This window comes from Condylura cristata, unplaced genomic scaffold, assembly GCF_000260355.1.
Source record: "Condylura cristata isolate star-nosed mole 26May11 unplaced genomic scaffold, ConCri1.0 scaffold00021, whole genome shotgun sequence".
NCBI lineage: Eukaryota > Metazoa > Chordata > Mammalia > Eulipotyphla > Talpidae > Condylura > Condylura cristata.
Window position 1 is genome coordinate 1,958,468 of NW_004567122.1, and position 17,342 is coordinate 1,975,809.

The 17,342-nt window shown below is 45.1% G+C and overlaps 1 protein-coding gene across 3 annotated transcripts in view; it reads right to left on the bottom strand.

Moving 5' to 3' along the window:
• Window positions 1–474: 474 nt before the first annotated feature.
• TBCK (TBC1 domain containing kinase) overlaps window positions 475–17,342 on the bottom strand; it is a 129,251-nt gene continuing 112,383 nt past the window's right edge. For 2 of the 3 annotated variants that reach the window (XM_004686599.2, XM_012727935.1), the window contains exon 26: window positions 475–3,524. In XM_004686599.2, the coding sequence (XP_004686656.1) occupies window positions 3,414–3,524 (111 nt within the window). In that variant the 3' untranslated portion in view covers window positions 475–3,413. The remainder of the gene's footprint in view (window positions 3,525–17,342) is intronic. The other variant, XR_001145668.1, reaches the window with a different exon arrangement.

The following is a 17,342-nucleotide window of genomic DNA, read 5'->3' on the forward strand; positions in this document are numbered from 1 at the left end:
TCAGAGTGAGCATCAGGACACAGGCACGCCACTGAGATGCCACAGACAGTGCGGTGCAGATGGGCCCTCGGGAAGGCATGAAGTAGGCGGCTGAAGAAAGACAGCCCAAGAGGGGACAGATGGCCTGACAGTCCAGTGGACGCTGCGGGCAGCACAATCCATCAACGGAACACTGGGCTTGCTGAGGTCCAAGTTTAGTCCCCATGTGAAAAGACATCAACCAGAAAACTACTCAGAAGATATAAATACGAGCAACTTAAAAAAAATGGCTACCTTTTAAAATAGCTTATTTTCCATGTGGTCTATTTCTAATATGACATGGGTTAAAAGTGGACTGGGAACTGAGTCGGGCGTGACTGCTCAGGGTCACGGCCAGGCTTGTTAACATGTCCCTATTGCTTTTCTGCATGAGGTCCAAGTTGGCAATTGATCTTAAGATGGAACAGCCAAACTTAAAAACTCAGAGATTTATTGTTTTGCCTCTACTCTGGTTTCATGAATGTCAAGAATAATGCATGCATTGGCTAACAAGAGGCCTGGTAGAGCCCGAGGGAACACATACCGTGAGGACTGCTTAGGACGCTGGTAAAGCAAAGCCTCCGATGACTAGAGTGGGCCGGCAATCTTCCTCTGACGGCGGAGCTTAGCGGTGAGACTCCTACAAGAGCTCCTTCTCCGAGACCGTCTCTCTTTTTGATATTAATCTCTACAGAAGTATTTTCTGGCAACTATTTGTAGGAGGAAATAGAGGAGTTGAACAAAGATATGGTACCATCTATGCATTCCAAAAGCCTGATGCAACACACTGATATCGTTTTTAAGTAGGCAGATGGACATGTGCCTAAAGTCAGTTCACACTTGGCAACTTACCCCAGTCTTTCCATTGACGCCTCCAAACGCCTCTGTCAGTGTGGTCTCTCCTCACTCAGAATTCTGGGCCCTGAAAATCTCCCGTCATCCGTGATTTGGTGGGAAGTTACTGCTAATTGTTCCATGGAGCCATGCATTGGTTTGTTTTGTCACTTTGTATGGCTGTCTGAACACTAGTTTCCTACTGGAAGGCCGTGACTGTGTCCTTGACCCCTGTGTGCATGGTAAAAGCCCTGTTCCTAGGGCTCTACTGACCTCCGATGTTCTACAGGCCCAGCCACTTCCTATCTGGTAAGACATTCTATTTCTCTCAATCTTGGTTAAGTAATAAACATTTTAACATTCATTTAAAATCTAGCGTGTTTACATTTCAGAAAGGCGATGTGACTTGGTGAGCTATAGTTGTTAGAAGTTACCTGTTTCAACTTCTAGAATTTGAGAATCTTAATGCTGAACAGAACACTGGAAATTCTTCACTCAGCAAACTGAGAATTCAGTTTATTAAGTATCAGGTAATGGATAAGCCTAGCATTTGAAAAAATTTACCCAGGTTGTTCTCATTTTTTTCCTACTCACATATATTCTAAACTTCTAACACTACAGTTTCAATTTACTTTTTTCACTTGTCAAGCATCTCTAGTGGGTGGTTTTCTGAAGATAACAAGCAGGAGAAATGATGGTCTCTGGCCTTAAAGGAGTCCATAATCTAGCATGGGGCCCAAATGTGCACAGATAATTGCAAACTGAAGTAGTAAGTCTATTATTAGAAGTATGAATGGAATGCTTTGCTAGATTCCATCTTTCTGTGCTGCCCAGCACAGGGAAGACCGAGCTGCCACAGAATCACAAGGGGGTCGTGTGTGTGAGTGAATGACTGGCTATCCTTGAGCAAAAGGCACAGAGCGACACAGATCTCCTCGTGCATGGATTGGAACTGGATACCTATCTCTCTTCCTGCACAAAAATGGAGCCCTGGAGAAGGTTTCTGGGGAATGACTGCTAGCAGGGACGGGATTTCTATTTTGGGTGGCCAAACTGTTCTGGAATTAGGTTGCAGATGACTGCACAAGAACCTAAAAGCAACTGAATTGTACCTTTTAAAAGGGTACATTTTATGGTATGGAAGTGACACCTTGAAAAAAAAAAAGATAAAAAGCACAAAACGAACAGCAATAATGAAGCCACAGCCCAGAAAGTGGAATTGTGACATCCTGCTAAGGTAGTTTTCCCCCGAAGAGGAATGCATTAAAGTGAAAGAGTATTTTTTAGTTAAAACAAGACTAAAGATCGTCAAAAGACGCACTGTACTACAAGAATTCTAACAGGCACGCTTTCTCAGGTCTGTATTGCTGACACCACAGTTCATTCAGCTGTATTTTTCCTTTTTTTGTAGGCACATACACTTGTGACAAGTCTTAGGTTCAATGAAATATAGTACTTAATTTTCAGAATAATGTGCAGAGGTGTTAGCTGTTCCCCAATGAGTGCTCTCCTCTTCCCAGGGCGTAACGAGACTTTAGCTGGGTAAATGGCCTTCTGACCAGAGGTTCACTCCTAGGTCTGCATCTCTCTAGTGTGGTCATGTACTGAGCGCCGGCCAGAGGTGCGTAAGCAGAAGTCACGCATACAACTTCGGCTTGTAACCCTGGAGAGAAGGAGCACATCCTTCCTTCTTCCTTATTTTTCTCTTTCCAGTCCTTCCTGTTTCCATCTCGACCCCTGCCCACTTTTTTCATTCCCTTCCTTCTAAATTGCTGATCCGATGGTGGGAGCTGAGAAGCCACCTTGACCCATGAGGACGAAGTCACTGTTGAGGGTGAATGACGCCTGACTTCTTTAAGGCCACAGAAACGTACAGGAGCCCTGGGCTGACCTCGCATGCATCCGTGGATAAGAAATGTTCACTCTAGCTTCTTCAGTCACTCTCATTTTGGGTCTCTTACCATGGGAGATGAACAAATATTCTATCATCAATAGCTTCTGGCTTTTTTTTTCTGGAACAGGCAATTATTGCTTTCTTCAAAAGGATAATGTAGGTTAATTTCCCCTCCAGTTAGATACACACACACATTCACAAGCACGCATGCACACAGGGAAGGGAGTGGATAACTTATCTAGACCAAAAATGAGTTTTACCAAATGAAACATTTACTTAATAGGAATGTACTGTGAATAGCTTTGTCCTTTTCATTATCGAGAAAAGAAGGTTTTCAGCCCAAATTTTATGTTCTAAATGGTACCTTTGTCAGGACTGCCTGTTCAGTGCAACTGAGATTTCTTGATAATGCAAAATCTGCCTTGTCAGCTGAATTCCTCTGGCTTTGTGTCGCTGTGTGGTGAGAATTCATGATCTGATTTCACTGTTAAGAACATTCTTTCAGCAGTACATGCACAGTCAAGCTTGCGCCTGGATCATGAGATTAGACATGTGTCTCATGACAAAGTTGAGAGAAATGCAACAATCTGGGTGGTTGTGTCTATGGGGTGAGGCTGTGGGGGGTTGTGCCAGTGATGCCCCCGTGTGCCTGTCACTCTCCTGGTCTTCATATCTGAGGAGAAGGCACGGTGAGCAGACCTGTCGGCTTGAGCTTGTTAATACCACCATCAAGAAGACAGACCCTGGGGTATTTCATTTTCACAAGGTGAGCAGCAAACTGAAAGAAAAAACAAGGCCAGATTTATAGAGGGGAAAAAAACAATCATACTTCTGCACTCTCATGTTTTTTTTCTCAGGCTTTTATGCAATTATTGCTGTCATTGTTATATCAATGGATCATTTAATATAACTTAGATCACTTAAATACTGACACACAACTTAATTATGCCATAGAGTAAGTGTGTCTGCTTAGTTGTCTTTTAAACTTGTCCGAACAGGCCATAGACACACAATAGAGTGCACAGAACCAGCCCAAACAGCCCTGGGGTGCTTGGGAGAGGCCCACCCTCTCCGAGGTCACCAAGGCTCCCACTTTCTAGGTATCCCTCCAGCGGGAGGTGCGGCATTCCTCATCCAGAGCATGTACTTTTGGGTACAGTTATTCTGGCTCCATGCAGTGTCCTGGAGAAGGACCACAAACTGTAACATGTTTTTGGAGCAACTGCCAATGAACCATATTAGACCATGACCTTCAGTGAATTTGAAGGGTGAATCCAGGAAGCCGTCCAGAGGCCCAGCAATGGACGCTGAAGTGATCAAGACCTATACTTACCCCCCCACTTGGCCTGCCTCCACCTGCTTGGATTGCTGGGGATCTTTCTGCTCTCCCTGCTGGCCCAAAGCACAACATTCCTATTTGGTATGATCTGAGAGGATGTTGTTTGGGTCTGATAACATTAAAGAAAATGTTCCACGTACACTAACAGAGAGAGCACTCCCAGAGCCCAAAGGTAACCCACCAAATCCAACCAATAGGAGCAGTCTACTTTCGAACAGCGGGAGCCCTGCATTTGTGATTCAGAGTCCTCACTGGCTGTCAGTGAGAATGGGGTCAACTCTGTCTGTCGGAACAGGTTCCTCGCACTTCTAGTTCTTCAAAGCACCCTCAAAAATTCCACATATTTCCCTCTTTCCTGCTCACCTCCTTGGGAGCTAAGTCTCCACAAGGGGCCCTTCTTTCCCACCCCCAAAACTCCTTGTGAGAACCTTTGTCATGCCCATGTGTTTCAGGTGCCTATTAAGAGCCTGCATCCCCTTCCAGACTGTGGGCTCCCCGAGGCTGTGGAGCCTGATGTTCTCTTTATCACTGGTCCCGGGACACGTCAGGAGTCAGGACACTGAGGCCTGCTGGGTGGAACCAAACCTGCGAGTGACAAGCAGCCGTATGACAGATGGGGTTCTCCATGCTGCAGAGCATCCTCTCCTCTGGGCCTCCTGCAGGGCAGGGCCAGACTCTCACCTGCAGAGCACCAGGCATTCACGCCTAAGGAATTATGCTCCCGTGTTTGCTGATGGGTGCAGGTCTTCACAAGTTCTCTCAGCTGAGTGTCCAAAGCCCACTAACTTAGAACAGTGGCACCAGACTCATTGGCTTGTGGTGGGCAGGCAGCACCGACCCCAAGCACCACAAGCGTCTTGCCTTCCTGCTCCCACAGGGAGTGATACAATTACCACTTAGGCCAGGATTCTGAGATAAACACACCATTACTCAAAAGCCCACGGATAAGCAGTCTTAGCATTCGGTTCTTTCAAAACACTGCCGGAGCCAGCAAATGAGTAAGGGAGGACTCACGGTATGTGCAACTAATCTCTCTGAAACTGCTGCAGAACTGGGAAGGGTTCCCGCTGCTGCAGAGCAGGGCATAGCCACCAGGCAGGGGAGGAGAGGCTCTCTGGGAGGTCTAGGCTGGGAGGAGAGCAGAAATGCAGAGTGAGGCCAGTGCTCGGCCACCTCAAGAAGAAACCAGGCTGCGCATCACCTGGGCTTGAGTTCCAGGTAAAGACGCTGAGTGCTGATCCCCTGCGCTGGTTCTGATTAGCCACGTTAAATATGGGCCCAGCAGAGGCCGGGACGTATCCTTTCTACGCTCTCTGTGGGAATGGCTTCCTAGGCCATCCTCCATGGTCACAGATTCTGGTCCAGGGCCAGGCAGGGGCGTGGGGTCTCGCCACCCCTTCCGCTACATCTGGAGGCCTTGGCGGCACCAGTAAGCACAGGGCATAGACTGGCTGCCAGAGGCCTGGCCCCAGGGTGGTGGCACCCATGGCGTGGCACCACTGGCTGCTTCCAGCAAAAGGGGTGCCCAGGCCTGCTTGCAGCACTGACACTGGAGTTTCTGGGGAGAACTCCAGCATCAGCCGTTTGTAAAAGCCCCAGGAGCCTGCAGCCAGCACTGGTGATCACTTGGTTAGCAAATGGGATTCAGGTGCCGGCAGGGGTGTCTGGAACCCACACCCCGGATTTTATGGAGGTGCAGTCACAGCGTTAAAAGAGGCTGTCGCGTTTGTGGGGCAGGCGATGGGCGCCTCGCGGCGGGACCACACCTCCGCTCAGAGCGCCGCCGAGCCGGCTTTGCAGGTGGGGACCCAGCGTCTGCGGCTTGTGCTCCCACACACCGGCCTTGTGCTCCCACACACCGGCCAGGGCTGCTGCGTGCCTGCCGTTCCTCTGGCGGGCAGAGCCGGTGTGGTGTTTCTGTCACGGGCGGGGCAGGCCCACCTCGGAAAAGCACGTCTGAGAGCCGCAGGCCTGGCGGGGCCTCCCGGCTTGTTTACTCTCGTTATCCGCAGCGCACCCGGGCCTTGAGGGCCGGCCGGTCTGTCCCGAGGAAGTCACGTTCTGCCGCGGTGGGGCCGTGAGCCGGGGTGAGGGACTCTGGCCTGCTACACAGCACAGGGCACAAGGCCAACACGCAGCCATGACATCTGACACACAACGGGAGGGCGGTTTCCCTGGCCCTCCCAGAACATAGGCCCCGAGGAACCCCGCTAGCCTGACGCTGAGGAGAGGCTCGGCTCAGATTCGGAGGTCTCCCCTCCCCTCAGAAGCACATTGCAGACAAGTGCTTCTGGGTTGTGAAATTTGGCTCTTAGGAGCCTGCTGTTCACCGTAGCATGTGAACAGGTGGCCGCCAGGGAGCAACACCCTGGCAAAGCTCAGCCCAGTGCTGCCTTTTGGTATGGGAGTTGAACTTCCGGTGAGTCAAGAGTCAGCCTCTGGTGAGCAGCTATACTAATTTATTTTCCTGTTTTTATGGCTGTGAGGCTGATGCTCCACTGTCCTCTCGAGGGTCCTTTCGACCCTCTGGAGGTCAAAAACACAGCGACATCTCTGGTGTCGGTGTGTTGATTTGGGGTCCTTAATCAAGATCTGATCATTTAAGCTGCCTCTGTCAGTGATCATAAGGGCTGGGACAGGATTCGAGGTGGGGAGGCTGTGCCAAACCCGCTGGTCAGTCAGGGCATTTCTGAAACATCTTTTTGTTTTGTTTTAGTCCTTATGTTTCTTTCATACCTGAGATAAGTGTTCTGTTTCCTGCTAGTTTTAGATTAAATTTACTATTAGATTTTTATATTAATACCCTGATTTATGATGAACACATTTTTTAAAAGTATACTACATATGTTTATTTTTCTTACATAAACTACCCAAGTGGCACGGACAAACTGGGGGTACTATATACTGATGTGGATGTTATGTAAAACAACATGGAGGGCCCTCACAAAATTAAAGGACAACCATAGGACCCAGCAAGCCCATTTCTGTATCTAACGTAACTAGAATCTGGATTCAAAGAGATCTCTGCACCTCCGTGTTCACTGCACTGTTCTTCACTTGGGAAAGAACTTAAGTGGATCCACACAGACACATACCAGACTAATCTTCGGGCTACAAAAGGAAATCCTGCTGTTTGTGGCAAATGGGGAAACCTGGAGAATACTATTGTTAAGTGAACAAGCCATGCACACAGATACAACCACTGCAATACAGTAGATACAATACCACCACAATGACCCTAGCTCCATCCCCGGCCAGGGAGCTGACCCACCCGGCGCAGTAGGCCTCTCCTGTCTCCCTGCTGCTCCCCTCAGCAGTGCATTTCAGTAAATCCATCTGTTCTGCTCCCCACAGTATCTGGTGAATCCTCTCACTGCTGCACCTCTGGCCTGCACCCCAGTTCTCCTATGCAAAAATAAATGAAATCTTAAAAAAAAAAAAGTCAAGCTCTCAGCAGCAGAGAGGAGAATGATGGTTGCCATGGTGAAGGACAGCAGGGAGAAAATAAGGAGATGCTACTCAAAATGTGCAGTGTCAGCTGTGTGAGCGGAGTCAGTTCTGCAGTTCTGTGGTGACTAAGCTACTATGTTCAGCAAATGTGACAACAAGTATTGTGTACTTGAAATCTGCTAAGAGAGGAAATGGTAGCGAGGGGAGGTGGTAGATATGTTAACTGACTCGACTGTTGTGATGTTTTCACAATGTACCCATATATCAAGATGTCAAGTTATACTCCACTAGTAAACACAATTCCTATGTGTCAATTATACTGCAGGCTGGGAAAAAAAAAGAGGTCGACAAAAGGTGGGAACGGGTTTTCACAGTCATAACATCTGCTAACAATCAGGCAGGGCTGCCTTCCTTCCTTCCCCCACTCCCAGAAGAGCAGCAGCGCGGCACAGCCAACAAGGTGAACACAAGGTCAGTGAGCACGTCCACTCACCATGGGCACCGTTGACAAGGAAGGAGCAGGACAGGTGATCCCGGGATTAGGTCAGTGTGTCGGGCGCTGCCCACGGGGGCTATGTGGTGAGAAGAAAGACTGGGGGCGCTGACCAATGACCAACCACCTCATGGCCGGGCTTCTGGTCCATGCTGACTTTAAGACTATTCTGGTGGCGTCGGGGACCTTCGGGCTCCGCCGTGTGGCGTGCATTAGTCCGCTCTTCTTGGAGCCACTCTTTGGGATGCGGCAACCCAACACTGTAAAGGCTTTATCTTCAGAAGTGTTTTTATGGCTTCTGTTCCACAGGGGATATAATCATGTGTATGTGATTATAATGTGCTAGCCCCATGTGGCTTTTTTGTTTGTTTTCATTTTCTGTTGCTTGTAGTCCCTAGACTTATTTCAACCTTTCTCATTTTCTATCTCTCCTTTTATTAAGAAACATGTCAAAAAGCATAAAGGTGGACGACAGTGACAGAGGAGCGCTAGGTGCCCAACACCTGGCTCCAGCAGTCAAGGCCCAGGGCTGCGTGTTTCCTTTACTCTCCCACCTGCCCTCACCCTGAATCATCCTCGTGTATCAGTTAGTGCGTACGTATGTCTTTGAAACAGACTAAAAAACACAACTACATGTCTGTTATCACATCTAGGTAAGATTCACAGTCATCCTTAATAGGATCCAATGATGACATGTTGGAAAGGGCTCACTTTACCGCTGCTTCATAATTGCCACCTCCTCCCCATTATCCATGTACCTATAGTCGCACTGTTTATTTTCATCCAAACTCAAACAGGGCCCACACAGTGAACGGATGTCTTTTGATCTACAGGTTGTTCTTTCTTTCTTTTTTTTCTTTGCAGGAAGCCGGTTCTCTCTCATATTCACTCTAATCAGACTTTTGGCTCCATTACTCACCCAAAACACATTTACAAAGCTCAGCAACCATCTCTACCTTGTCACATTGCCAAATCACATTTTTAAGACTCAGTTTGACTTTGACTTGACCCATCAGCATCATCCGCAACATTTGATCCTACGCTCATGTTCCCAGAACTCTCTCTTCTCAGCCTCGGCTACGCTGGCCTCTCTGTCTCTCCTGTCTCACCAAGGGAGGATTTTCCATCTTTTTAGCCCTACCCCAACCCCCGTCCCCGGGCCTCCTCGTCAATCTGACTTGTGCCCATGGCCCAATTTTCTAACTGCCTCTCTTCATCCCTCAATGACCTTTTTGAGTCCCATCTTGCCACTTATGGTTTTAAATTTCTATCTTTAATCTTTTCCTTGAACTTAGTTCTCATCAATATGCTTCCTCAATAGTTCCACCTGATGTCTACAGAGCATCTCCAGCTTTAACAATTTCAAAGGGGAAAACCTGATTCCTATCTGTACCTGCCTGAGGCCTCATCTCCAAAACTAGCAACCTCGCTCTTCCGGTTGCTTAAGCAACAAACTTTGATCTGTATTTACACCTACATTTCCTCTTCCCAGGAATTACAATGTCTCTAACTTTTCAAATGTGCTCAGAATCCCATCCTTTCTCACCACCTCTTCAATGCCAGACTAACTTAGTACTTCTTACCCATATCACTCCAGCCTTCTTTCAACTGGATGATCCACTTTGGCTCCACTCAATGAAAATACTCCTTTCACAAGGCAGTAAGACCTCCTTTTAAAGTGCTTGAATGGTCTCTCATTTCATTCAGAATGAAACTAAGGTCCTCATCTCAGTCTAGGAAGTCCCACATGGGTACCAATCTGCAACCCCACCCCCTCCCATCATCAACCTCTCATCTATTTGTTTAAATCACCATTGCTACTTAGATCATGCCAATAACTTTCTGTCTGTGTCTCTCCTGAACCCTGCAGTCTTTTTATACAAAGTAACCAGACTGAGTCTTTACAAATACAAGAGAGAATAAACCAGACCCTGGTTTCCCTGTGTTGCAGTGGCTTTCCATCTCACTCAGAGTGAGGGCCTCTCTGATGGCTTCAGGGAGAAGGTAAGACTTATTTTTCATTTCCTCACTTAGAACCCTTGGTATCACGTGCTTGTTGACTGTCTCGCCTAATATACCATGAGCACCATGAAAGTGGGCCTTTGTTTCACGTACTGTTTCTCCAATGCCCAGAGGAACGCCTGCTATATGGCATGCCACTGCTATTTGCTGAATAATTGCCTCATTCATTCAGCAACTGCATCTGCTGTGTGTCTGGAGCTCCATGAGGCATTGCATAAGTGGTCTCAATGCCACTGTAGGAGGTAGGATGGCTCTTAGGGCACACAGTGAAGAAACTCCTGAGCAAGAGTCACTGTCTCTTTTATCCCTCACCAGCAGGGTCTTTAGGAAATTCTTGTGCAAAGGGAGAGGAAAGGCCATGTTAAAAATGTGTCTTTTAAAAGTCATTTCTGCAAAAAAAAAAAAAAAACAACACCAAAAACCCATATTTATACAAAAGTACTGATGAAGTTCAGAAGTACATAAGTAACAAACTCTTCTGCAACCACTTCAGTGCAGATGTCCAGAGGGCAGTGATGTGAGACAAGTCCTCAGTTGTTCCTTTCCACCACGAAGGTGCTGGAAGAGAACGCAAAGGAGGCTGAGAACGACTTGTCTCTTGGCTGGGGCTCCTTGCTTATCCTGGGCCCTGTTCTCTCAGAGTTTGGCAAATTTCAGAGTGATACGGGCCACTCAGGAGGCATGTGAAAAATGTAAGCTAGTATTTTCACGTTATTATAATTTGTCCCTTTCGTTTTACTCATTACATGTAACTCTTCCAACAGTCCTACTAGGCTAAAGGAAGGCACAGAACGCTTGCACATGGGAAGGTCAAGGCAACTTCTCCGTTGTTTGCCATGTCGAAACCTTAATGGCAGATTTTCATGTCAAAATGGTGTTTTCCTTTCCTTCTTCTTCCATTTTTCTTTGATCTCTCCCTCTTTTTTTCTTCATTGCCTCTATTTTGCACTAAAGCAAATTATCTTACTTACTAGCTAATTTATAATGAAGATAGTGGATTTTAAAAATTTCTTCAATATCTTTTATTGGTCATTTGATAATCTCTTCTTGAGATTTTTTATCTGGGATGTGTCTTCCTTTCTGGAGTAATGCATTTATAAGCTTTTAAATTTAATTAAAGGCAAGAAAACCCTCCATCATATTGTAGAACACGAAGAGTTTACAGAAGGATTCCATATAAACACATCTAAACTTTTGAATTCTTGTTTGAACCTCTAAATGCTTGGCCGATAATTTAAATTGATGTTTGTCCCAAATCCACCACTCTCACCCCATGCCACTACACTCTTCCCTTCCCTGTCTCTTGGGAAGATACCTATCCCAACACCCAACCTGGAAGCTGCAAGCTCACCCTTGACTGCTTTGTAAAAGCCTCCATTGGCTCTGCATCCAACCTGTCAGTTTTCTGTGATTTGTCTTGGACCTGTTCCTCATTTTCTGTTCCTCTGCAACGCCTTTATTTAGACCCCAGTTACTCTTGGATTAGTTCCTAAGTGGTTCTTGAGCTTTTAGTTCATCCCATTCCATTTTCCTGGCTCCCTGCTGTCCACATGGTAACATTATGGAAGGTCGCCAGCAAATCTTGAGCCTTCAGCCCCTGCTGCGGGCAGACTGGTTCCTTCTCCGCTGGCATCCTTATGCAGATCTGGATTGTCCCATACATGGAGGGCTTGTCTGTCTACAGTTAGTAAGGAAATAGGTGGAACCAACCTGAAAGCTCCTATCACAAGGATCGTTTTGATAGTGAGTCTAAAGTTTCTTTGCTTTGAACAAGATAAGACGTTCTTGCTGTTTGCTTGCTTGCTCTTTTTATAAAGAATGCATGCACGTATAATTTAAAGATTAGGGAGAAGAGTGTTCTTTAGTGTCTCAAGGAGGTCACAGAAGCCAGCGAGAGGGTGTTACCAGGTATTGAGTCAGATGGGAGCAGCATGGGCCTGTCCCCATCTCCACGTGGCAGCCACAGGCCTGACTATTAGCCAGAGAGTCACGGAGGTGCTTTGGCAATGACCAGGCTTACACTGGGAACGCCTCACTCTGGGTGCAGGGCAGAACGGGCAGGCTGTGGGCAGACAGGAAATGCTGGAGACTAGACTGAGGACAGTTGGGATGAGTGCACTTCAGAACTAGCTAACAGGTGCTAAGACAAATGGCAACTTTCCATATGAATAGTTGCCACTAGTCAGGAAGGTCAGAGAACTGGTCTTTAATCACAGCCTGGGTGGTATGTAGGAAGCAGGGACTGGATCACTAGGCCAGGGCAGCCCAGGGCACGAATCAGTGTTCTGCCTCTGGTCAGCTGTGGGTAACTCACGTCCATTTGACCTTAATTTTTCACTTGTTAAATATGTGCTAATAATAGACTCAAATGCACATTCGAGTGTTGTTGGGGGATGAGCTAACAGGGGAGGACAAGCTCAAGGAACATATGTATAAGTGCCATTCACAGCAGAAACAATAAGCTACTTCCCCCCTTCTCTCCTATCCTCCTTGTTCTTTTAGCCAACGGATCCTTTGTTAATGCGCCATTTACAACTGTATGAATTGCAACTTAAAAGCAGACATGTCCCTAAACGGGATGTGAGGGAACCCTTTACAGGATCTGTGGTGGGGTGCTTGGTACAGAGCAGTGATTCACACCGATTCATCATTGTTAGCTGGGTCACACATACTTCTGGCAATCAGATGAAAGCCACAGATCTACTCTTTCAAAAACGATGGCACATGTCCAATACTGAATGGATAATTTCAAAGGTCTCCTAAGACACATGCTAGACTTTAGGTTAAAAAAGTTTTCCTTTATGCTAATACATTTAATTAAAAAATTATGATAGTAACAATGGCCTAGTGTTCTTGCATAAGGCAACTAGCATCTTCCTGCAGATTTGCAGACTAGTGTTCAACAAAAGTTGCTATAAGTCCTCTTGGGTGTGACGATGTGGACAATTTTTTTAAGTTAGTATCAAGAAAATAGGAGAGATTTTTATATATGTATGAAAATCTGTGTGACAATTTTTTATTCTAACAAGCTTATGAAAGAATACTCCTACTAGAGGAGATGCCTCCTCTAATAAAATTTCATCAGCTCATCTTCATGTATCAGAAGCTTGAATGAGTCCTGCAGTCCATTTTTCTTTCATCTGTGTTATTTGGGACCAGAATTTCAGCATTGATCATTTATCAACTTCTGTTTACACTGGACAATGGAGAACAGTATACCGTGCTGTGTCCAAACCGCCAATCACATTCCAGAGTGTATTAAGCTCTGCAGAGAATGTATACAATGAAGACGCTGATTCAAAACACAGCGAGGCTGTGACGGATCACTGCCAAGTTCCAACCTCCGTAGGTCGAGCAGGAGGGCAACTATGGTTGGTTAGTTTCTTCTTCAGCCACAAACATTCCTGTGGTAAGGAGCAATTAATTAAATGGTGGGCTGCGGAGGCCTGGGTGGGTTCAGAGAACACCACTCACTGAGAAAAGACAACTTTCCTCCCGTAAAAGGTCATGAACAGAGTGCCAGGGAGCACAAGATTTAGATGATTTGGCAGTTTTTTTCCTGGAAGTTGGAAACAAGCTCTCTCTTTGTAAAGAGAAATTGTGCTTCATCACATATGCTATATGGCAAACATGAGAAGCAACACCCAGCATCTGAACTGGGTGTCTTCAGGTCCCTGGGCTGCCAACCTCATTGCTTTGCTTCATGCAGCTTCAGAAACCTATTGAGTTCAGGAACTCTGCAGGATTGACCTTAGATTGTGGCCTTCGACAGTCAGGTATCTTCTGTCACTTAACACATGCAGAGTTACTTAAGACTTCACGGTTATTTGGAAACCTCAGAGGATGCCCTGTGTGTCTCAACAGCATTCATGTCTAAAACGATGCCTTATAATCTGATATCAACCCACAGACCGAAACATTTGCTGACAAAAAGGCAGGAATAAATCTCAGTTTAACCACAGCAGAGCTCGTAGGTCTAAGAAGACCAAGAAGAAATTCCTGGCATATTTGGAACTCATAAAGACTTACTTCCCATTCCTTATCAAAATTCAAGGTACAACTATCAAGCAGAGGCCTAATAAATGTTCTGCTAGAGAACAGATCCCATACACAGTGGCTTAGGAGTGTCATAGCTATGTCCAGGAGGAGGCAGATAGAATCAGCAGTCAGGGGGCTTCACTACACAGAACATAACTGCCAGATGGGTCTGAAGTCTTCCGGAAGGTCATCTGGTCTCCACTGGAGGAGGATAAACTCAGATGCCTGAGACCAGAGGCTAGAAATGTTGAGCAAAGAGAGGAAGGAGAAGAGCTCTCAAGAAAAGGACCTGGCAAAGGGTCATCACAGTGCCATAACATTTGCTTTATTTAGCTCAACTAAAGGCTCCAGAAGTGACGGGGTGGGAGGCAAGGGAGAAGACTCATATTACCACAGGACAAATTAATTTCCAGTCTAACATCCAAAGGTCAAGTAACCTTGGCTTCCAGGGGAATGTAAATGAACACAACTGGACTATTATCTTTTTTTAAAAATAGCTGCAATGGCGTGCTTTGCTTATTATAAGTCTGAGTATCTTTCATTAAAAATAGAGGGCATGTTTTAAGTTGATTCCTCACATACCATGAGTAGGGAGCGTCAGTGACTCACACTGTAGTCACAGAACTGGGAGAAGTATCCTCTTTCGTCTACATCTCTCCATCAATGTTCAAATGTTTTTGTTTTGTTTTTGAGAAAAGAGTAAGAACATACAGCTTATCACAACTACCTTGTTCTCAGATGCATGTTTTTCTTCTTCATTTTTTTTTTTTGTATTATATTGCATCAACCACAACATATTCACCTTTTCTGTGTCGCTGGATTTTTGAATTTTTAGATTTATTTCCAGGTTTGGACTATGACAAACAATGCTGCTGTAAATATTCTTGGTTACGTATTGTGGTGTCCAAGAATCTCCAGTGCTCAGAAGCAAGGAAAGAAATCACTAGGATGTATGTAACTATAGATCTTTTCATACTACGTGAATACCTAACATTCAAAGCAGGCCAAATTAGTCTGCTTATAAAGTTTGTCAAAATGACTTAGAAAGTGTTTGTGACAACTTCAACATCCAGCACAACAGATCACTTCAGTTTCTTCATGCCCTTAACATATTTGGGGTGATAAGATTACCTCCGTCTGCATCTCTCTCTACTCTTCTTTGGGATTTTTGCATATTATTTATTCCTTTACACCCTGTATATTCTGGCCTCTCTTTAATCTGCTCACAAACTCAGTCATTAAATTCTAAACTTCAGTGACTTTTTTTTTCTAATTCTAAAATTTCTATGTAGTTCTTTTTAAATTCTATAATGACATTTCCTATAGTTTTTAGTTTCCTGTCAAAAGAAAATATTTGCCCTTTATTTCCTTATATAGGAAACATAATTCTTATACTATGTATGTGAATATTCCAGTATCTGAATTCTTGAAAGATCTAGTTTTGATAAATATTGTAGTTAATATATAGTTAAGATCAAACTGGAGTCCTAGATATTAATCTACAGGTTTGAAAATTTGAGGCACAAAGAGACAAAACTGCAGTAAGATGAACTTTATGGACTCATTTTGCTTGGCCTGCTGAGCAATCTGGAGCTGAAATGTTTGTGCCTATGTTTTACCTGTAACACAGTCTACAGCTAACCTTGTGGTGTTTTTTTTTAAGATTTACTCATTTATGCATACAGAACTGGGGTACAGGACAGAGGTACAGTGGCTGTGAGAGGCTTCACCAGAGACAGAATGGAGAGCAGAACAGGCAGATCAATGAAGTACACTGCTGAGGGGAGCAGCAGGCGTGATAGGAGAGGTCTGCTGCGCCATGTGGATCACCTCCGGGGTCGGGGATTGAACTTGCACTGAAGCAGCTGTGGCCAACTTGAAGTGTTGTGCCCTAACCCCTTGCACCACCAGGGAAGGCCCAGATTAATATTTTTCAAGAGTAGTCCATCCCCTGCTCACACACAGAATAATCTAGAAAGAGAATTATTTTTAAAGCCATACAAGGTTCAGTGATTTACAGCAATGTAACCTTCATAGTTTTCCTTGAGGACTCACTAAAGCAGAGGAATACCAGATTGAGTTTCATTTTGTTGTGGTTCATACTGGCATTTTTTTTTTTTTTTTTTGAGTCTGTCTGAGGCCCATCAGAAGCTCTGGAGTTGAATCCCATTACATTCATTTCTCATGAGGAGAAAAAAAATTCAGTAGCACATTAAAGCACACTATTGTACTAAGTTGTCATTCCTGCTAAACATAACTTATTCTAAGAAACAGGTGGACCCACAATGTCTTGTCAAACTGTGGTCATGAGGCTTTGGCCTTAGGTTGGATTAGAGTGCTGAGGATCACAGTTGCTCCAGCCCTCTAAACTAACCATACCTTTTTCCTGGGACAACATTTGATTAGTATTTTGAAGTCAAAATTTCCTTTAAATCTGAACAATCTGCTTAAGAACATTAGCTATGTCCCTTTCTGGGTGGTCATTTAATGGACAGTAGGCTATCTCCACTGCCCCCTATTGTTCTGAGTAGTTACTGGCTTAATTCTCAGATTTATGCACTTGATCTTAGAGACTAACTCAGCATGTTTCCACTTTGTGTTTTTTCTTTGGTGCTATTCGAATATCGCTGCTTGCATGTTTTCCTTATATACCCAGGAAATCGAATTCCAGTTTAACAGAGATACATAGTTTCTTACCTGTGTCTTAAAAGATGTTGGTCTCTGCAATGAGACAGAGTGAGACCTGGCCATTTTCCACTTAAAGTGCGATACAATGAAAGCCTGAACTGACTTGTTGACTTTGTTCTTATTTTTGACTCAAAGGTCTCCCTATGTCAATAAACCTGCGGGCTTGCTCTGCTCACCAATTAAATCCAGCCACCTTGGAGCTGGAGGGTGTGTCCTGGAGTGTCCACTTCACCCCTTTGAGACCACCTGAGTTCCCTGGGCTGACTTAACTGTTCACAGAACATCTGGATGTGCTCAATTACATCATAGTTCACTTTTATTTAACCTGCAGGGCAAGGAGAATTAAAGATAACTGACAAGTGAGATTTAGTAGGAGTACACAGAGGCCTCTCTATGGGACCTTAATTAAACTAGTATCTTTGTAGTCTCCCCTCTCTGCCAGCCATTCTAGAAAAGCAATATTCTCTTTAGATAAGAAATGGCAGGTTTTAAAGATTTTTTTATGTGTTTATTGGGCAGGCGAGGCCAAAAATGAAAGGCTTATGAAGTAATAATTGTAAAGAAAC